This window comes from Dendropsophus ebraccatus, chromosome 10, assembly GCF_027789765.1.
Source record: "Dendropsophus ebraccatus isolate aDenEbr1 chromosome 10, aDenEbr1.pat, whole genome shotgun sequence".
Classification (NCBI taxonomy): domain Eukaryota; kingdom Metazoa; phylum Chordata; class Amphibia; order Anura; family Hylidae; genus Dendropsophus; species Dendropsophus ebraccatus.
This window is the reverse complement of record NC_091463.1, coordinates 73,245,820-73,267,930: the sequence shown is the minus strand read 5'-3', so window position 1 is coordinate 73,267,930 and position 22,111 is coordinate 73,245,820. Positions and strand designations below refer to the sequence as shown.

Below are 22,111 nucleotides of genomic sequence, written 5' to 3'. Positions count from 1 at the left end.
TTTTGCGGTTGCTTAAATAGGTTAAATCGGTGAACGACTGTTTACATGAAACGATCTGGGAATTTTTTGCCAACGACGATTTGAAAACATGTTCAAAGATCAAAATGAACGATTTCTCGCTCGTCGCTTGATTGTTCGCTGCGTTTACACTTACGATTATCGTTTGAATTTGATAATAATAATCGTTCCGTGTAAATGCAGCATAAGGTCGTATTACATTGCACCATAATGAAGGGGAAGCAAGCGCCGACCTGTCAGGTCAGCGCTCGCTTCCCCCTCATTTCCCTATTACATACACAGACAGCGAGCGGGGGCAGTGGAAGGGGCTGCCCATTGAAGTCAGCAGCGGTCTGCTGCCGCTGCTCCTGTTACATGGTGTGACAAGCAGCAGACTGTCGCCGACATGATCTTGATTTTTCAACATGTTAAAGACCATGATCAGTGTTGGCTGGTAGAGGTCCTTTAATATATCCTATAACACCAAACGATTATCGTACAAAAGGGCCTGTAATCGGCCAAGTATGGATGATAATCGTTTCATGTAATCGGTCCACAAATGTATAGTTGTAAATCATCAATAATAATAATTTACCTACCTTTTTATTCGTGTATGTGGTCATAGTAATGTTTTGGTGATTCGGCTCATGTTTTTACTGTCTTTTGTATCATCTTTAGACATATCTTATAGATGTTGTAATTTCTTTGAGTCTTGGTGGTGAAAGCCATACCAACAGCTAGATAAGGGGGGTCAAACTCGTGCCCCTTCAGCTGTTGCAAACCTTTATTTACCATCATGCCTGGACAGCCAAATATTAGCTATCCAGGCATGATGGGAATTGTAGTTTTAAAACAGCTGGAGGGCCGCAGTTTAACAGCTGTGAATTAGAAGAAAAAGAGGAGGTTAAAGGACAAGTGCCATGAAAAACTTTTTCTCGGTAATTGAAGCACATTACAGAGTTGTATAACTGTGTAATATGCTTCAATCACCTATCTGCCTCCCTTCCCTGTCTTTTCCCCCCTCCACCCCCCAGCAGTAAGTGTAAGAAACTCACACAGACCTAATTACTGTCGTCACCGTCACCAAGCTCTTCTCTTAGCTCCTTCTTGTGTTGATGAGTCATCAGCAGAAGGGCTGGGCTAGCTCCTGTTACACCAACCTCCCCCTCACCTGCCTTGTCAGGTGACTCAGCTTGCTCAGCTCCGATTGGCTGAACAACTGCAAGCCATCTGAGTCTATGTCACTTGCTTATCTTCTCTCTGACTGACCCCCAGCACATAGGCAGCCTCCCCCATCCCCTCATACTCTCTCCTTCTGCCGAATGGACTCAGTGAGTGAAGGAGTCATGTCACTAGGGAAGATAAGCAAGTGACATGGACTCAGATGGCTTGCAGTTGTTCAGCCAATCGGAGCTGAGCAAGCTGAGTCACCTGACAAGGCAGGGGGGGGGAGGCTGGTGTAACAGGAGCTAGCCCAGCCCTCCTGCTGATGACTCATCGTTACTAGAAGAAGCCTAGAGAAGAGCTTGGTAACGACAGTAATTAGGTCTGTGTGAGTTTCTTACACTTCCTGCTGGGGGGTGGAGGGGGGAAAAGACAGGGAAGGGAGGCAGATTGGTGATTGAAGCATATTACAGAGTTATATAACTTTGTAATGTGCTTCAATTACTGAGAAAAAGTTTTTCATGGCACTTGTCCTTTAACCTCTTAAGGACCCATGACGTACCGGCACGTCATGGATCACTGTCACTTAAGGACCCATGACGTGCCGGTACGTCATCCCTTTAAACGGGCGCCGCGGCCGGCCGGGTCCCGATCGGGGGAGATAGCCTGCTATAATACATAGCAGGCCATCTCTCCCTGTCGGCATGGAGGGTTGTTAACCCCCCCCATGCCGACGATCGCCGCTATTGGCTGATAAGCCCATAGCGGCGATCGGAACCTTTCCGGGCCATCGGTGGCCCGATGACCCGGAAAAAAATGGCGGTCGGTGCTGTCCGAGGACGGCACCGACCGCCATTACTGTAAAAAGTAATGGTGGTCACGGTACCACCGTCCCGATCGCCGTGAACGGCCGGCCAGCCGGCCGGCCGTTCACGGCGATCAAAGTCCCCACAAGTAATAAATACCTGCTCCGGACCCCTCAGCTAGGTAGCTGAGGGGTCCGGAGCAGGTATTTGTACATTACTCACCTGTCCCGGGGTCCTGATCGGCGTCTTCCGGGTTCCCGGCGTCCACTTCCTCTTGTCGGGACTTCGGCTTCTTCCGTGAGTCCCGATCGGCTGTTTCCGGCTCCAGCGTCGTCTATTTTCGTATTTTTCCGGCTCCAGCGTCGTCTATTTTCGGATCTTGCGCTCTGCTGCCCCCTAGCGGCTGATAAGTGTAATACACGTATCAGCCACTACAGGGATGTTCAGAATGTAGTAAAAAAAAAAAATTTTTTCCCAATTTTTTTTTTTTCTATTTTCCGCACCCTATCGCCGCTGAGTGTTGATCAGCATCGCACGAAAGTGCGCTGCTAATCAGCAACTCCTCCTTTTTGGCGTAGGGTGTTTTTTTTTTATATCCTACTGCCACGGTCTGCTTATAAGTGCCGAACATAAGTGCGGCATTCATCAGCAACACCATTTTTGGCGTAGGTTTTTTTTGTATACTTACTGTAAAAAACACGTAAAAAAACACTACATTACACCACACTACATTGAATAAAGTTTTACACTACACCACTACATACCCCATATACCAATCCCCATATAAAGATGGCCCCCAGGGTGTTTTCGGTGTCGGACGCATACATTATTATTGCCTCCGACACCGAAACAGCCAGTGAGGATGAATTGGGGGGATCCTTCTTTCCTCCATTCATCCTCATCCTCCTCATCATCCAGTGACGTGTCTGGGAGTAGCGTAGCGTACGCTGCCCCCCAGACACGTCTTTTCCGCCAGTACCGTCCCAATAAGAGATGACGGTATGGCGTGAAATTCTACAAACTCTGTGAGAGTACCTCAGGGTACACTTACAGATTTAGGGTACGTGCACACTGCGGAATGGCGAAGGATAACCCTTCGTGCATTCCGCAGCTGGCACCCGCCGGCGGACTGATGCAGGTGCGCGTCTCCGCCTGTGTCATAGACTCTATCCTATGCATGGGCGGATTCCATTATCCGTCATTCCATCAACACGTTGGACGCAGAGCGGAATCCGCCCGTGCATAGAATGGAGTCTACGACACGGACGGAGACGTGCGCCTGCATCAGTCCGCCGGCGGGTGCCAACTGCGGAATGCACAAAGGGTTATCCTTCGCGATTCCGCAGTGTGCACGTACCCTTAGAGTGTATGAAGGAAGGGACACCCGAATCCAGCCGCCAGATGCCCCCCCCCCCATCCTCGGAGTTAGTGGGGAGATCGTCCGGGAACTGATCTTCCCACTGCTGGATAAAGGTCACCACCTGTACGGGGATAACTTTTATACCAGCACCCCCCTCCTCTGGTCCCTCGCTGCCTGAGCTACTGTAGCTTGCGGCACGATCCGAACATATCAGAAATAGTAATAGCGCCCTAATATTTAGCAGCCATGGAGCGGACCCAGCGCTTCTGGATATGAAGGACCCCGTATCGCACCAGGACAACATTTTCCAGGTGACGTCCCCCACACTGGAGAACAGGAGACCCCAGAAGAAGTGCAGAGTGTGGGGTAACAGGGGGATCAGGAAGGACACCATTTACCAGTGTGACACCTGTCCTGATCCCCCCGGCCTCTGCATACTGGATCGCTCCAAGGCGCACTACACGTCACTGGGGTTCTACATTATCTAAATTCTGTCCCTTATTCCTATTTCAGGGGTCACGTTGATCCAGGGATTATTCTGATCGCCATTATGGAGTCGGGAAGGAATTTTTCCCCTGTGATGAGGCTACTGTCGTCTGCCTCACGAGGGGTTTTTGCCTTCCTCTGGATCAACACAGGTTGAATTTGATGGACACCTGTCATTTCCAACCTTATAAACTAATAATTGGCCTAATACCCCCAAATAAATTAGAATTGTCCCTTTTCCCCAGCTAAGTAGGTATGGCCGCCATTCCCATTAGAGGATGCCATGATGCAATTACAAAGCCTCTGTGCGGCCAGGACAGTAGAAACCCCCCACAAGTGACCCCATTCTGGAAACTACACCCCATAAGGAATCTAAGAAGGGGGGCAGCGGGGATATGGCCCCCTGGTGACGGCCACATTTGGGACGTGAAAATGAAAAAAATGGTATTTTTTATTTTCACGGCACATGTCCTACACATGTGCCCATCACTAGTGGGGTCCATATGCTCACTGCACCCCTTGTTAGATTCCTTATGGGGTGTAGTTTCCAGAATGGGGTCACTTGTCGGGGGTTTCTACTGTTCTGGCAGCACAGGAGCTTTGTAATTGCGACATGGCCTCCATCCCCCATTCCAGCCTCTAAATGGCGCTCTGTCCTTTTGGTGACTTGCCCTGTGCCCATATGGCAAATTATGTCCACATGTGGGGTATTTTCGTACTCAGGGGAAACTACCCTACACGTTTTGTGTTCATTTTCTTTTTTAACCCCTTGTGGAAATGGAAAAAAATCAAGGCTAGACCAACATTTAGTGTAATTTTTTTAAAATTTTTACTCTAAATCATTGATCTTGTCTTGATTTTTTCATTTTCACAAGGGGTTAAAAGATAAAAAAAAACACAATGTGTAGAGCAATTTCCCCTGAGTACGGAAATACCCCACATGTGGACATAAAGCGCCATGCGGGTGCAGGGTAAGCCTCCAAAGGGAAGGTGCGCCATTTGGTTTTTGAAGGCTGGATTTGGATGGAATGGATTTCGAGGGGCCATGTTGCATTCAAAAGGCCCCTGTGTTGCCAAGACAGTTAAACCCCCCACAAGTGACCCTATTATGGAAACTACACCCCTCAAGGAATGTAACAAGGGGTGTAGTCAGCATATGGACCCCACTGGTGACGGGCACAAATGTGGAACAATGTGGCGTGAAAATGAAATATTAAATTTTTTACACTATAATGTTGGTCTAGCCTTGAATTTATCATTTTCACAAGGGGTTAAAAGAGAAAAAAACACACAAAATGTGTAGAGCAATTTCCCCCGAGTCCGTAAATACCCCACGTGTGGACATAAAGCGCCATGTGGGTGCAGGGCAAGCCTCCCAAGGGAAGGAGCGCCATTTGGATTTTAGAGGTTGGATTTGGCTAGAATGGATGATGAACGCCATGTCGCATTTACAGAGCCCTTGTGCTGCCAAAACACTGTAAACCCCCCACAAGTGACCCCATTCTGGAAACTACACCCCTCAAGGAATCTAACAAGGGGTGCAGTGAGGATATGGACCCCTGGATGACGGGCACATTTGTGCCATGAAAGTGAAAAAATGAAAATTTTCACTTTCACGTCACATTTTTCCACATTTGTGCCCGTCACCAGTGGGGTCCATATGCTCACTGCACCCCTTGTTAGATTCCTTGAGGGGTGTAGTTTCCAGAATGGGGTCACTTGTGGGGGGTTTCCAGTGTCTTGGCAGCACGAGGGCTCTGTAAATGCGACATGGCCCTTGAAATCCATTCCAGTGAAATCCAGCTTCCAAAAGCCAATTGGCGCTCCTTCCCTTTGGAGGCTCGTCCTGCGCCCGCTTGGCACTTTATGTCCACATGTGGGGTATTTCCGTACTCGGGAGAAACTGTGCTACATGTTTTGTGTTTTTTTTTTTCCTTTTATCCCTTTGTGAAAATGAAAAATTGAAGGCTAGAACAACATTTTAGTGTAAAAAATACTTTAGTCTTTTTTCAAGCCATATTGTTTGGAAAATCTGTGAAGCACCTGTGGGGTCCAGATGCTCACCGCACCCCTTGTTACATTCCTTGAGGGGTGTAGTTTTCTAAATGGTGTCCCTTTAGGGGTGTTTTTTAGGTTTTGGCACCCCAGAGCCTCTGCCAACCTGAAGTGGTACAGTCAAAAATGACCAAAAATAACGGAGCCATTGAAATTCACTAGGCGCTCCCTTATATCTGAGGCTTGTGGTTGCGTCAAATAGCGCAATAGGGCCACATATGGGGTATTTCTATAAACTGCAGAAATGGGGCAATCAATATTGGGGTGCATTTCTCTGGTAATAGGTTTATAATTATGAAAAATATTGGATTACAATAAAATCTCTGCACAGAAAATTAAAATTTTCAAATTTCTTACACACTTAGCTTTTATTTCTGTGACTCCCCTAAAGGGTTAAAAAACTTTCTGGATGTGCTTTTGCAGAGTTTAGGGGGTGCAGTTTCTGAAATGGGGTGCTTCGTGAGGCTTTCTAACACACAGTCCCCTCAAATACACTTTAAACCTGAACAGTTCCCTAAAAATATCTGATTTTGAAATTTTACTGAAAATTTGGAAATTTGCTGCTAATGTTTTAAGCTTCCTATTGTCTAAAAAAAATGAAATATAGTTTAATAAATGCCGCCAACATAAAGTAGACATGTTGCTAATGCTATTTAATATATAATTTATGTGGTATAACCATTTTCTGTATAAGCAGAAAAGTTTTAAAGTTGGAAAAATGCATTTTTTCACAATTTTTCACGCTATTTTGGGTTTTTTCATAAAGATTCGTTATAAGTATCGACTCCAATTTACAAGAAATGTGAAGTACAATATGTCACGAGAAAACAATCTCAGAATCAGCCGGATAGGTAAAAGCATCCCGAAGTTATTAATGAATAAAGTGACACTGGTCAAATTCATAAAATTTGCTCCGGTCCTTAAGGCCATTTCAGGCCCGGTCCTTAAGGGGTTAATGATAAATTCATAAACCTGGTGATCTAAGGCAGTAAAAGTTTTCAATCTTAGTTTGCTCCTTAAAATCTAGTCCTAGTCTTTGGGGGCCCTGAAGAAATGAGTCTACCAAATCCCCCACACACACACACACACACACACACCTGCCAACAATCAACTTACCTTAGGCCTTATTCACATGTTCCATAAATCTGTCTGTAATTGTGGATCCATAAATTTAGGGCCCATTGATTTCTATTGGGCTATTCATACTATACGTAGTTTTACGGATCTGCAATCCGTTCCGCAAAAAAGTCTGCATTTCCTAGTGCGGACTGTAATTGCAAACAACTAACCAATAGAAGTCTGTGAGATCCGCATTTTTTGTGCACGTTTGGAAGTTACATCTGCAACATCCGCAAAAAATATGGATCCCCTTAATTTAAATATCACTTTCGGATTCTGGATTCACAACGGATGATTTTTTTTTTTTTGCAGATTGCAGAAATAATATACTAAACGTGTGAAAATGACTAAATGTGTGAACGAGGCCTTAGGCCTTCCACAACACATCCATATTGGTTTTATACTGTGCACAGATCTGTAATGCCCATTCGCTATCACTCACTGTAAGGCCAATAAGATTCTATAAACCTGGATTGATCTTTTTGCGGTCCAGGCTCCAGGCAGGTGCACTGACCATACCATCCACTGCCATGTCCATTGGCTCGTTCAGTACAATCAGTCCTATTAGGGTCACCCAGAATCTTAAAGGAAGTTACCCAGACTTGCAGTGGTTTTAGAGCCCAGTAGAGGTAACATTTTCTGTGCTGTGTCAGCATACACAATGTAAGTACTCTCATTCACTGACTCTCATATCCACTGTTTATAGGTCAGTGAGCACAGCGGCTCCGGGCAGAATAGTGCGATGTTTGGTTGTAATGTTGTTTGTTTTGGCGCGGTGTCAGGGAGACGTTACTCTGGACTTTAGACATAAACCTCACAACACATCACAGTGGTGTCCACGTGGAAATCCCTTGTCTGCTGCTTGGATGACTGACACCACCCTGGGCATCTAACCCCCATGCCGTGATTTGCACTCTGGGTATGTATAAGGTGGGCCCATTCTCAAGATGGAGGGGGGAGGGCTGGTGTTCAGTACAGACACTAAACATGAAAACTACGAGCTTCAGAGTCTGGCACATGTAGTGATCGTCTGACTATAATACTAGCGATGGTATTATCTGTTTATCAGCCTTATCTGGAACTGTTAGATGCTGAGATAATAGTAGTGCAGGTTTTTTGCTACTCTGCTATTAGGAGTCCTACCAGCAGAGGGGGTATTTCTTTATACAGATGATCGGGGTAGTACCAGTACATCATGTCATTGTTCCGTCAAAGAATATAAATATAGTCACAATAGAAATGTTTGAAGCGGTGACCTCACTCAATTTTCTTAGTGTTAATTATAATGTTGTCATGTCAATATAAAATCCTGCCCATTGCAAAGAATATAATAATTACTGCACCTTAAAATAAGCCTTGTTATCCCTGTGCATGGTTCTTAGGGCTGGGTTCACACTATGTATATTTGAGGCTGTATTTGGTCCTCATGTCAGGTCCTCATAGCAACCAAAACCAGGAGTGGATTGAAAACACAGAAAGGATCTGTTCACACAATGTTGAAATTGAGTGGATGGCCGCCATATAACAGTAAATAACGGCCATTATTTCAATACCACAGCCGTTGTTTTAAAATAACAGCAAATATTTGCCATTAAATGACGGCCATCAACTCAATTACAACATTATGTGAACAGAGCCTTTCTGTGTTTTCAATCCACTCCTGGTTTTGGTTGCTATACAGCCTCAAATATACAGCCTCAAATATACGTAGTGTGAACCCAGCCTAAAAGTGATTACATGGTGCGGACATTGCATTTGAGCAACACGTTTGTCTCCATTGATTTCTTAATATAGCTTTGTTAGAGGTCAGGGCTATGTTTTCCTTACACATTGTACCAAATCCTTTGCATAGGTGTGGAGTTCATTGACAAAATTCTGAGGAGCTTAGGGGTCTATCATTGGGTTCCATTTATTAAAGGGGTTGTTCACAAAAAATGTTTTTGTTTCAAATCAACTCGTACCAGAGATTTGTCACTTACTTGCACAGTACACTACTATAGACAGCATGTGGAGGCAGAGGTGGTTATTGATGCACTAGGTTTGCAAGGTGTTATATGAGCAGAAAGGAAAGCACTAAGTTGCTGCTGTTGCTGAAAAGCTAGAGGGGTGGGAAGATTACACTGCAGTCCTTTGGACATACAGCAGTAAGCACACAGACGTTTACATGCAGAACTTTATGGGTGGGTAGATAGGTACACAGCCCAGGCCCTATATAAATACATAAGAAATCACATAAACTGTCAAATAAAGGGAAATTACAGTAACCATTTAAGTCAACAGGAGACAGATTTCCATGTGGAAATCTTCTGATTTGGACGCAGAAATTATCTCGGACTTGGCGTCCACATGAGTTTGGATTTTAGCTAAGTAAATGTTTCCGTAATGGGGTTGTTCCAAGAATAGGACCTATCTTTTAGATAAATGTATGAATGGGGGTTCCAACTGCTGTGACCCCCATGGGCTTTAGAATAGTGACTTAAGTATGCCATCGGAACAGAGCAGTGGTCATATGTGTGCACTGAAAGACTTGCAAACGATTAATTGATAATTCTGAGGTCGACTCAAGATGTGATCAACTACATAAGAATATCACTCAAATTCAAACTATTTAACGATTTTTTGCACGATAAAAGGCCCTTAAGTAACGTTCTCTGGGCATCCACAAAATTCACATTCATCCATCAGACTGCCATATGATGAGAGATGATCGCCATGCCAGAGATCACGGTTTCCCAGTAGTGACGTACTTTACACCTTCCTAGCTGACACTTGCTATTGTGCATAGTGATCCTGTGTGCAGCTGCTCAACCACCACAGAAACTCATATCACCAAGCTGCTGATGCTGGTGTCACTTCTACTACCTCTGCAGTAAGAATAGGTGATTTTTACATGCCGAGTGCTTCTCCCTCAGTGGCCCTGCTCTGAGAGGAGTTTACATGGTGTATTCTGCCTTGTAGCTACTGATGTTTCCATTTCACAATTTTAACACTTATAGGTGACCAGGGCAAAGGTGGTAACCTCTGGTACTGCCATATTGAAAGTTAGAGCACTTCAGTTTGACGCCTATTAGTAACAATGTTTGTCTATCGAGACTACACGACTGTGAGCCTGATTATATGCATCTGTCCACCAACATTTTGCTATATAAAATGTATTAAGAAAATCTGCATAGAAAATTGCCTTCTTTAGAGTAAAAAGAAGTATTTAAAATATTACTGCCAATTATAAAAAAAAAAACTTTTTAAAAATTTACATTGGTTGTAGTCCCTTCACTCTGCAGCTTACTGTTCAATCCATTTCATTGCAGGAGACAGGCTCCATAGACTTATAATGGAATTGTTCTCCTGCAATCAGTTGGATTGATTGCCGATCCACGAAGTGAAGTACACTGTTGCGCACTTCTACTGACTGTCCCTAGAGATAAGTGGAGGTCTCAGAGGCCCTGACCAATCCAAATTTTGCATAAATATAATTATTTTTTGTTTATAAATGGCTGTAAAACTTTAAAGAAGCACACCATGTTTTTTTTGTCTATATAACGTACGCTTAACATCTCTAGTCTAACAGTGCCCTCTGTTTCATTGCTTCTCCTTAATATAACTGAGCCATGTGATTACCAGCCTGACCCACAGAAAATCACAGTGTTTAATGTGTAAGAGTCAGCTGACTTCCTGTGAACTACAGGAGACCTAATAACTTATTTAAGTAGTTTTACAGTTTTTGTTCACATTGTGCTATTTTGCCATGTTTTGTTTGTTTTCCATTATTTCCTGAAATCGCTAAAAACACCTTTCTCTAATGTTTTTTACACAGAAAGAATCCACATTATGGAGCCATGAGAGAAGAAGACGTCATCTTCATAAGCAGTCCCTGTCTTCCCCATCCCAGTCCCCCCTCATCTTCAGATCTATCAGATTTTCCTTCTTTCCCTGTAATAAATTACAATTCTTCTCATGACAGCGCTTCTACTGTAACCAACTCTGACTTCTCATCTGTGCCACCCCTAATCTCTTCCTCTATGGCTCCCCAGGACTGCTCCTCTTCATCAGAACCTGCATCCTCCTCTCTGGCGTCACTGAACTGCTCCACCCAAACTGAGTATTTTCCCTCTGCATATTGTCAGAACTCTTCTGTGAGATCCCAAGAAGCTTGTTCCCCTTTACCACCTGAGGACCACTCGTCCATACATGACTATACCCCCTCGACATTGATTCCAACGTACAGTTCTAAATTCCAGATGGAATATTCTCCTTCACCTCTTTTGAATGGTGCCTCCACATTTCTTACTTCCACCCACTCTTTAACTTCAGCCAATAATTCTTCTACATCACAACCTGCCTCCTCGCCCTCTTCTAAGTCTCCTGTAAACTGCTCCTGCCAACCTGAATACTTGTCTACATCATGTCAGAACTCTATGTCCATATCCCAAACAACATATTCTTATCGATCATTTCAGAACTGTAAATCCATATCTGAACAGACCCAATCTGACTGTTCCTCTTTGCCACAGATGAATGGCGCCTTCACCTCTAGAACTGATGACCACTCTCTATCCCATGTAGACTATTCCTCTGCCTACATTATTTTCCCAAATAAAGACCCCAGAGATTTCTCTCCTGTGTCCTCTTCGTCGACACTCAACTACAAGCCAGTCAACCAACATGCCAAAACTACCCAGGAATGCCAAGTTAAAGCCCAATCTGATGAATGTTCCTTGGTGTCCTCCATCTTCCCTGTCGATATTCCCTGTATCTGCACCTATGAGTTACCCAACGACTTCTCATCCGGGATTTCTTCACCTCACCTCAATGAACATGAATGCTCAAACACTTTGCAGTCACAGAACTATTTCGATCTGTCAAGCAACATGGCTTCCATTAATGGCACCACTACCCCTCATGTGAATGCTACAACCCATCCATGTAGCAAATGTACTTCTACTGATCATCATCATAATCAAAATACAGACTTTGACCCTCTCACGCCATGGTCTACCCAGAGCTTCTACTCTCCAAAAATTGCTGAGACTGATGTGGTTTCCACCAATGATGAGTTATCAGTTGGCCATTCACTTGTCAATGGTAGTTATTTGCCTAGCAAATCCCCCCACAGCTTTTCTATTCCCAACTCTGTTGACCCCTTTTCTTCTTTTGACACTTCTCCTGTCCAAGATTCTACTTGCCCCAACTCTGCAGATGACACTGTGTTCACCAGTACACATGAAAAACATCCCATAATGTTCCCCAGCTGTCTTCATGCCTCCCCTTATACAGTAATACCCAAGCATACTCCTTTTTCTGAAGAAGAGAACCAAGTCCAGGAATGTGAAGTATGGGAGGCATCACTGGAAAATAAGGTTCGGTGAGTAACACTTGGATGATAGATGTGCACACTATATTAGCAGACCATGCAGTGGATATAGGGCCCTGAAACAGATTGGGCCTCACTCTAGCGTTCTTATTGACATTAACTAGTGGGTGGTGAGAATATGCACAGGGCGCATGAAGTATGAACTGCGGTTTTGGGGGTGGGATATTGGCCAAAGACTCCTGGAAAAACAAACACTGTTTTCTACTGGGTGACAAAACAGGGCACCATAATGGAGGGGCCATTTTAATCTTTTCAGTGGTACTATCTACTATCTTTAATCTTTCCCTCTAGCATGGATCAGGACAGACAACTATGTGAACGCTTCCTGGACTCCCTCTCTCGTTTTGAGGATTGGCTACAGATTGCTCAGATAACCACTTCTCAAGGAAACCGATACAAGACACTACACCAAGAAGCTAAGCTGGCTCTGAGGAAGTATGAGGTAATAATCACTAAAATGTGTTGTTGTTTTTTATTTTTCAAATGTTTTGTAGTTTTACCAATAACCCCTTTCTAACCTACCTCCCCACCATTCTAGGTCCTGCTTACAGAAATGCGAGAGAAATTATTAGATCTGGAGTCTCTAAACAGACAGTACTGGAGACTCACCCAGACTCCTCAGCAGACGCTGCTTCCCAGTGTCCTCCGGAGTAGGATGCAGGAGGTCAACACCTTATGGAACAGTCTACAAGGGGAGACAGAAACCTTACACAGGACATTTAAGGTACATCCAAATCTTCACACTCAGGTATCCCGAGATTATCACCTAACCACAGGATTGGGACTTCCACCAGTTATATGAACATTGGTCCCTTGTCCTCAGACTGAGCGGACCGGTGGCCACTAGCTATGGCACTGCCGAAGAGTGTTGCACTTAGGTATCTTTGGCAGTCCCATAGAAAGTGAATAGTGTGGCACTGTACATACTTGATTTCCACTAATTTTAGGGACAGTGGACCCTGTTCTTGTGATCAGAGATTCTAATCTCAACTAACATAGCTTTACTTGTAGGGCTTGTCAAGTTAAAGGGGTACTCTGATTAATTCAAATAAACTGGTGCAATAAAGTTATACAGATTTGTAAATTCCTTCTTTGAATAAATCTTGTCTTACATTACTTATCAACTGATATATGTTCTGCAGGAAGTGGTGTACAGTGGTACCTTGGTTTAAGAGTAACTTGGTTTAGGAGCTCACAGTTTTTCAAAAATGTGACTTGGTTTAAGAGCATTGCTTTGGTTTAGGAACTCCCTGTACTGGGTGGGAGCGGGAGTGGGGGAGGGGCATGGTCTGTATAGCGGGGTCTACAGCACTGTACTCCGACCCAGGAAGTCTCCCTCACCTTCCAAATGATAGCAGATTTACATCAGGCTGGGGCTTACATCAGGGGACAGGACTGTGGAGGTAATCTCTTCATAGCTGTAACCCCTCTCTCCCCGGACAGAGAGTGCTGCATGTATATGCCCACATCTGCCCTGCTCCTTCCTTCATGCTCCCTGCAGTCTCTGTCTGCCCTTGTGTTTCCCATCCTCTCCATTACTGTACAGTAACTTATAATATCACATATTCTGCTGTTTCTCATCGTTTGTTTCATTTGTTTTATATGTTATTCAGAATAATAAATCATTATTTTTGGGGTGTGGAACCAATTGTCTGCATATTAGTGATTTCTTATGGCAAAATTTGCTTTGGTTTAAGAGTGGATTTGCATTACAAGCGCGGTCCCGGAACAAATTATGCTCGTAATCCAAGGCACCACTGTATTCTATTCAGTATGATACTGTGCTCTCTGCTGCCACCTCTGTCTATGACAGGAAATGTCCAGAGTGGAAGAGGTTTTCTATGGGGATTTGCTGCTGGTCATGACAGTTCCTGTCATTGGTATATAAAGCTATAATATACATATTGCTATATATTATAACATGTGTATATATACACTATCTATGAATGCATCTACATTATAGCTATATATACACCAGCCAGACCACTGCTTTTAGAGCAGAGTGGTGGTCTATTACCTAGTTAACAACCTGCCAACAATGGGAGGGAAAAGCAGGATTATCAGGAGAAGGAGGCAAGTTTGCTAAATAAAGTTATTTTAAAAATTATTAAATGAGAATACCCCTTTATGGTAAAGAAAGAATACATTAAGATGCAGCTATTGATTTTCTATAACCTTCCCACAGTCTAGAGTCCAGCAGAGGGAACAATTTGAAACTGACCAGGACGACATGAAACTGTGCTTGACGGAGATGGACCTGGAATTATCCAATGTAGAGTACATCTATGGGGGCAACTCCGCAGAGAAAATTCAACAACTAAAGGTAGGAGATATGAAAAGGGTTAAGATCAAATGTCTCACCCAGTGTGCAATTCTTCTCTCCACACTTCAGGTAGTAGAATATACCTGCACATTGTCTTAGGGTAGCTTCACACACACCGTATCGCAGTGAATTTTCTGCTGCAGATATGCAGCGGATACGCAGCAGATATGCAGCAGATTTGATATAAATAAGTGAACCCAGCATCAAATCTGCACCATCAAATCTGCTGCAGATCTGCTGCTGATCTGCTGTGCATCAGTCGTGTGTGTAAGCACCCTTAAAGGGGATTTGTCATCAGAAAATGACCCTCTGTTTAAATCAAGTTTTTATGGATGTTTCTTCTGTCCCCTAAACCTAGTAATAAGCAAATATTAACAGCTCTGTGCAGGTCCTATTCCTCTTTATAATCACAGAAAGGATTAGAGTGAAAGTTGACACCAGTATATAAATAAACAGAATTAGGCCATTGACAATTGTGATGCTTACAGCTCCTCTCAGCACAATAATTCTGCACAGGTCACAGAGCATGCCTAGAATTTCTCCTATAGAATTAAATAGAGTCATCTCCAGAGTTGTGCCTACGTCCATAATGCAGTGATTTTATAATACCCACTTAGACTATTAGTGTATTACATCAGGCACGTTCTATTAATAACATTACAGCTTGATCATTCATCTCCAGGCTTTCCAGGAGGATGTTTGGAGCAACATGAAGAAGGTGGAGGGTCTTCTGGAGCGAGGAGACCAGTTGATAGATAACAGTGATCCCCGGGATGCTGCAGATCTAGAGGTGGAGATGACAGAACTAGGCTCATACTGCCAGCAGATCTACATTCGTCTCTCACGCTTACAAAAGAGACTTGTGAGCACCAAACTGGTATGTATACATGTAGCCAGTGATGTGCAGGGTGGGGTCCTGTTATAATTGATATGATATGTCAAATCTAAGCAAGCAGTCGGGTACAGACCTAGAGAATGGGTGTTGGTCTTTGTTATGGTGATGTCTATAGCAAGTCCACCCTGCCTTATCCTCCTGCCACGGCCAGATTCTGCAGGTCTCTTTGGTCTGGTTTAAAGATGAGCGAACCGGGTTCGGGTTCGAGTCGATCCGAACCCGAACGTTCGGTATTTGATTAGCTGGGGCTGCTGAACTTGGATAAAGCTCTAAGTTTGTCTGGAAAACATGGATACAGCCAATGACTATATCCATGTTTTCCACATAGCCTTAGGGCTTTATCCAACTTCAGCAGCCACCGCTAATCAAATGCCGAAAGGTCGGGTTCGGATCGACTCGAGCATGCTCGAGGTTCGCTCATCTCTAGTCTGGTTCCTTTGCTCTTTGGCAAAGAAGAAGAGGACCATGCACTTGGCCTAGCTATCCATCCTACAGCTTATTGAAAGTAATAAAAGCTATGATTAATAGTGACTGGAATTGTTACAATATCAATGACTGGAATTAACTTTCTCTTGAAGGTATTTGAGGATGACTTCCTAGATAGTGCCATAGAACATCTGTCATCTGGGTCTTCAGATGTATTTTTAGACCTAGACATTGAAGATAGAGAAACCTCCAGCCCAGTAAATGTTCCTGTGACCAGTACAGCATTGCCAGTTGACCTGGAGTGGGACCCATTAGGCGATGTTGGAAGATCTAGTTCTCATGATGGACAAGAGTCTTTCTACACAGCTACCTCTGGTAGGCAACTCTCCTTTGTCTTCTAGTCCAATTACCAATTATCCACTACTAGGAATAACAATTGACCTTTGATTCCTTATCAAGCACCCTGGAAGCGTCTCCAGAGAAGTGATGGATCTCAGAGCAGTCTCAGTTCGTGTTCTGGAATTACTTATTCTAATATGACAAGACATGAAGGCAATGAAACGTTGGGAGATATTTATACCAACCGTTCTTCACCTAGTAACACTTGTCATTTAGAGTGGGACCAAGAGCAGATTCATGGCCGAGGACTGGTGGGAAGTGCATTGGTAAGTAGACAACCTTCTCTTCATATTGCTGTTTTGTCATGTAGTTCTAGTCTTCTGTCTTGTGGTAGATAATCTGTTAAAGCGTCTCTGTACCCACAATCTGCCCCTAAAACTGCTTGTACCGTTGGATAGCTGCTTTTAATCCAAGATCTGTCCTGGGGCCTGTTCGGCAGATGATGCAGTTATTGTCCTAAAAAAGAACTTTTAAACTTGCAGCCCTGAGTCAAATTAGCGTGGCCTAGAGCGTCTGTGCCCTAGGCCTGCAAAGCCTTGCTTTTCTTCCTCTGCCCCAGGCAGCATTTCTCCTATCTCCTATTCATCACTTGTCTGAACACTGCACATGTGCTGGATAGTTAAGGCTCATGTGCAGTGTTCAGACAAGTAATGATTAGAAGAAATCCTGCCCAGAGGCATTCCTAATGATGAGGAGGGAGGGGAGGAGGGACAGAAAGATGTTGCATGCCTAAAGCATAGACACTCTAGGCCACGTCAATTTGACACAGGGCTGCAAGTTTAAAAGTTGTTTTTTAGGACAATAACTGCATCACCTGCCGAACGGACCCCAGGACAGATCATGGATTAAAAGCAGCTATCCGAAGGTACAAGTGGTTTGGGGGGCAGATTGTGGGTACAGAGTCGCTTTTAGGCTTTTGCACCCTCGGTGGACCTTACCTTTCACCAAAATGTCAGTTCAAGTAGACATTTCCTTTATTGTTTACAAATCTCCACAATATTTTCTGAGGTCCCCCACCAAAGGATTAACCATAGAAATTATGACTATGTTGAAATGGGTGATTCACCCAAGCAAGTCCATGTCTTACCAAGTTTTGAAGGCAACCATCATTCATATATAGGAAACTTTACATGAATACATATGAATAAACCAAATTCTTCCTTCCTATTTGGGAGTTTATAATTTACAACTAAATGGTTTGTCCACGATTAGAAAAAAAAAAAACAGGACCACATTGTTTATAGATGGTGTCTAGTATTGGGGCTCAGTCCAAGTATTTTAAATGGAAATTATGAACTTCAAAACCAGACAAAGGCTACAGCCAAGAGTGGTGCAGTTTTTAGGAAAATCTATTCTATGTATTCTTGGACATGCCCTTTAAGAGGTGATGGTGCAAACCCATCCAACCCTAGACTCCAATATAGGATATTATTACAGAACATATGCATTTTGTTTCACCATTATTTTACACATATAGATACCAGCCTGGTTTTGCAGTTTGCTCATCTTATAATAGTTTTGAATTACAATCTATACTGTGTAACCCTATAGGTGCAGCACAGCTCTCCACTGGAGACGGGCAAGGAACAAGACATTACCCGCTCATCAGGTGAGTGTTTTACGTACAAGAAATATCCATAGAAGCCCTGATGAATCTGTGGTATAACATTAGGGACCTCCATCCCCATGTACATTTTACTCCATGTGATTCACAGGCAGAACCTCAGTTTATAACCTCACCGACATCTACAGACAGCCATCATTTCGGGAAAGTAAATACAGACACTACTGCAACTTGTAGACTTCTAATTGCAATCTTTTCCCTGGGTCTCAGTCTCTCTTGCCATAGATGAGCCCGACGCTGAACACAAGCACAACATTCACTTTGCTTTAACCCGATACTACGGGAAAGCTGCTGATCCAGATGAAGAGATTGACAACCAGTCACAACCCAACCGCTCTGGACAGAGGAGACGTCAGAGAAGGAAGAAGCGAAGGGTGCGGAATCAGGTGAGATACACATGTACGGATATTAGCAACATGCATATTTCACAGGTTATATACTCCTGTACAAAACTTTATATCATACTCAGAAAAGAAGTGTGAGTGCATGGGATGTAAGGGTGCCTGTGATTAGAATAAACAAGGAAAAGACTGATTGCTAAAGGTTCGGCCAAACCCGAACTCCCAAAAGATGCATCCATGTTTTCCAGGACACTCTAGGGCTACATCCAAATGCTGCAGGCTTGGGTTTGCTCACCTGTACTGATTATATATTGGAATATTGCACTGGCACCATAAGGACACCTTTTCCCCTTGGGGGCATTGATACCCATAAGTTGTCAGCCTGTCATTAGAAGCCAGTGATATCACCAAGTCATAAATAATCTGCAGCGAGCGGGTAAGAGTCGGGGGGCAGCCCATAGAAGATAGCGTCTGCTGCCACCGCTCCTAATTCATGGCGAGACGGCAGCACATCGCTTCTATCCTCATCGTTGAGCTTTCAACATGTTGAAGGATAACAACAACATCTGCATGTCGGATGATCATTGTCTTCTAATACACGAGACGATTATTGTCCTGGACGGCCGATCTCGGCTAAATGTGGCCGATAATCGCTTTGTGTAAAAAGGGCTTAAATTGTTAGCACTGGGTACAGCAGCACCTACTATAGATGTACTAGAAAATAATTCTATATGTGATCTTTATGTTGTAGGATACAAAGGGGAATGGAAAGCCAGATGTGTCGATTCTTATGGAGAACGGGTAAAAAAAATCTCCTTTGTTTCAGTTTTATAGTTTGGTGATTTGGACAACTGTTTTTTTACGTTTTTTTTTTGTTTTTGTTTTTTAAAGAAAATGTGTTTACTCCCCCCGCAAGACAAGGCGCCCCACCACGACTATAAGTGAATGCGGTCACATTGCAGTCCACAAGTGCCTGGGACTGTGACCTCAGTTACAAGAAATCAAGCTGAGAAGATTTTCTTGTGACTCTGAGATCACGGTTGCAGCCACTTTGTGAGTGGCAACATGTTCCCTTTTACTCACATGAGTCCTGGTGCCGTGGAATCACAACAGTGGTTATCGGTCGCATACCTGATATTGTCACATAGGTTCAGCCCGAATGAGAATCTTTTTATTTTCTATCTAAGTGGGTGATGTATATGGATTAGTCCTCTTTATACAGCTTCAGGCCATGTTCACACGGCGTATTGTACCGACCGGTCTCTGCAAAGATCATCCCAGCCGATACTGCAGTACCGGCCGGATGATCTTTATGGCCATAGAGTTCTGATGCGGGCGCATCAGTGTGTGCCCGCATTAGAACTTCCCACTACTCACTATGAAGCTTTCGGCCGGAGCCACTCTCTTCATAGTGTGCACTGACATGGGTTTCTGTGGCTGCTATTCACTGAATAGCGGCTGCAGAAAACTGACATGTCAGTTGTTTGCGGCGCTGCGAGGGAACCCGGCCGGGGCGTATACACAAGGGATCCCTGCCGGAGCGTATACCTAACGGGATCCCAGCCGGGATCCCATAACCTATAGGCAACGTATTTTTCCATGTAAACTATGGCCGTTGTTGCAATGGGCAACAACGGCCGTAGAAGTACGAAAAAATATGTTGTGTGAACATAGCCTCAGGCTACAAAAGTGATGAGGCTTTAACACTTTGCAGACAAAGAACGCAGCCCTGACCCCTGTTTGGTAATAATAGAAAACACAATAAATGTTTTACTTTATTAAAGCAATACAATATTTAAAATAATAGCCTCACTTTAATATTCTCACTTTAATTGGCCAATGTAGTGATGTCATCAGCCTATCTGGTGCGTCTATATTGTCTAAAGGTGTTCATCTCTGGTGAATTGGAAACACTGTACGTACGTTTCATCAAAACCATTACTACTTTCCATGTATTTAACTAAATAGTGGTTATCCCTATAATGATGTTGACCTAACAAAGAGTATAACTTAATTTTTCTGGTATTGAGAAATCCCCAAGTTTGGGCAATAAACTTATGAGGTCTATTGGTCCTACTTGTGGCTTCACCTATACATTGGCATATTATACATAAAAGGCTAAGACCTTTCTATGGACAATATTTTAAGTAGAGAATGGTTTACAGGGGTCAAAGCTCAATTTTCTACTTAAAGAACTCCAAATACCCTATTTCCTTTCAATACAGCCTTTAGGTTACATTATACAATCTGCTTTTCCTGTAGCCACCTCTCGGGGGAGATCATGGCATGTGGAATTATACTGTACATTTTCTATTAACTGTAATAATAAAGCAGTATGCAATGAGCTCCGCCTAGTGGTAGTGGAAATAATTGGATTATTTACTGAAGCTTCGTCCACACCAAATAAGCCTCTGTGTTACTTTTGAGTTGTCCCTAATTTGCTATGTCTCCAAACATCCTGGGAGCTGGGACCTTAGATCCCACCAATTGGTAGAATAATGTACGTAAGAGGTTGGTTTCACCTATATTTTTTGTAACTAACCCTCTGATTTGTTCTCCTCCCTGTCAGGGATGACCTGCACAAATCCTCCTACAGACCTCCATGTTCTCCTTGCCTCTGGATGAGACGCCTGGCCTTTGCCTCGGTTTTGCTCCTGGTCCTGGTTACCTCTCTTCTCATTCCATGGGGTCCTCAAACCTGCCCATCCAGACGCTTCTCTTGGTCTGTGATGCTCACTTATGTGAATGGACCTCCACCGACGTAAAACAGGACATATTTGACACTTGTAAAAACCTTTCCTCAGGAACCAGCGGAGGCTGCACAAGAGTGGTTACCTACCCTGATACCCTGGTAGGGGTAAAATGTTGGTATAGGAGCGACTACTATTCATCTAGGTGTATGTACAGTATATTATAGTGTATTTAGTGTATTATAGATGCTTGTGAGTAGATGTGGCTGTGAACTTCTTTAAAAGCAGATGAATTCAGATGATTGTGGTAACAGAAGACTTAAATATCATAGGTGTCAGTCTTCTTGGAGGACCCATCTCACCTGTGAATTAGACAGAGAGCCCTTTGATTTTAGTGGGTAACTTGTAATGCCTTACTTCACCTGCGGGGGCTCTGCAGACATATTAAGCGCTTTCTGCCAGGTTCTCCTTCAGATTACAGCTCCTCACTTGGAGTCCCAGCAGTGGGGCACCCTGTAAGTGTCTTATTTTGGGGGAACCATTTAATCCACAAGGAGTTGTCACATGTAAACAAATGCTTTAATGTTGTCAGGACCATGTGGTTAATTTCCATATGAATGCAATCTTTCATTCATTTTTGTGTGGCCTACAGTCTATTGGAATAGGACCAGCTCAGTCCCCAAATTGATGTGGGTTGTGACAGCAATATGACTGAAAAATAATAAAAGTGGATATCCCATCTAAATCCACGCACTTTAGTTGAGGTCCTGCCCTTTTATGTCCTATACATTGGACACATACAAGTGACCCAAGTAAGTAGGGAGAAGACTGTGAAGAATAGATTGGCTGAATGCATTGTAAATACGAGTGTAAGGTATTTATTAAACATTCTATTGACTGCTGATTATATATGTTCCTGTATATAGCTCTTAAATCTTTTTTTGGAAGCCATCTTGTTTCTACCTCTTCCTCAGATTTATATTGTTGCTTTTAATAATATTCATAAAATCTGAAAAATAAACTTGTATTAAAATTGATCTTTCCTTCAAACCTGA

The 22,111-nt window shown here is 43.4% G+C and overlaps 1 protein-coding gene across 3 annotated transcripts in view; it reads left to right on the top strand.

Annotated features, from left to right (window-relative positions):
• The window catches only part of LOC138766019 (serine-rich adhesin for platelets-like), a 31,824-nt gene extending 9,713 nt beyond the window's left edge, over positions 1-22,111 (top strand). For 2 of the 3 annotated variants that reach the window (XM_069943290.1, XM_069943289.1), the window contains exons 2-12: positions 10,802-12,349; positions 12,650-12,800; positions 12,897-13,082; positions 14,544-14,681; positions 15,364-15,558; positions 16,155-16,377; positions 16,462-16,667; positions 17,953-18,010; positions 18,236-18,411; positions 19,118-19,167; positions 20,936-22,111. In XM_069943290.1, the coding sequence (XP_069799391.1) occupies positions 10,824-12,349; positions 12,650-12,800; positions 12,897-13,082; positions 14,544-14,681; positions 15,364-15,558; positions 16,155-16,377; positions 16,462-16,667; positions 17,953-18,010; positions 18,236-18,411; positions 19,118-19,167; positions 20,936-21,131 (3,105 nt within the window). In that variant the 5' untranslated portion in view covers positions 10,802-10,823 and the 3' untranslated portion in view covers positions 21,132-22,111. Of the gene's footprint in view, positions 1-7,819; positions 7,907-10,801; positions 12,350-12,649; positions 12,801-12,896; positions 13,083-14,543; positions 14,682-15,363; positions 15,559-16,154; positions 16,378-16,461; positions 16,668-17,952; positions 18,011-18,235; positions 18,412-19,117; positions 19,168-20,935 lie in introns of those variants that run through there. The other variant, XM_069943288.1, reaches the window with a different exon arrangement.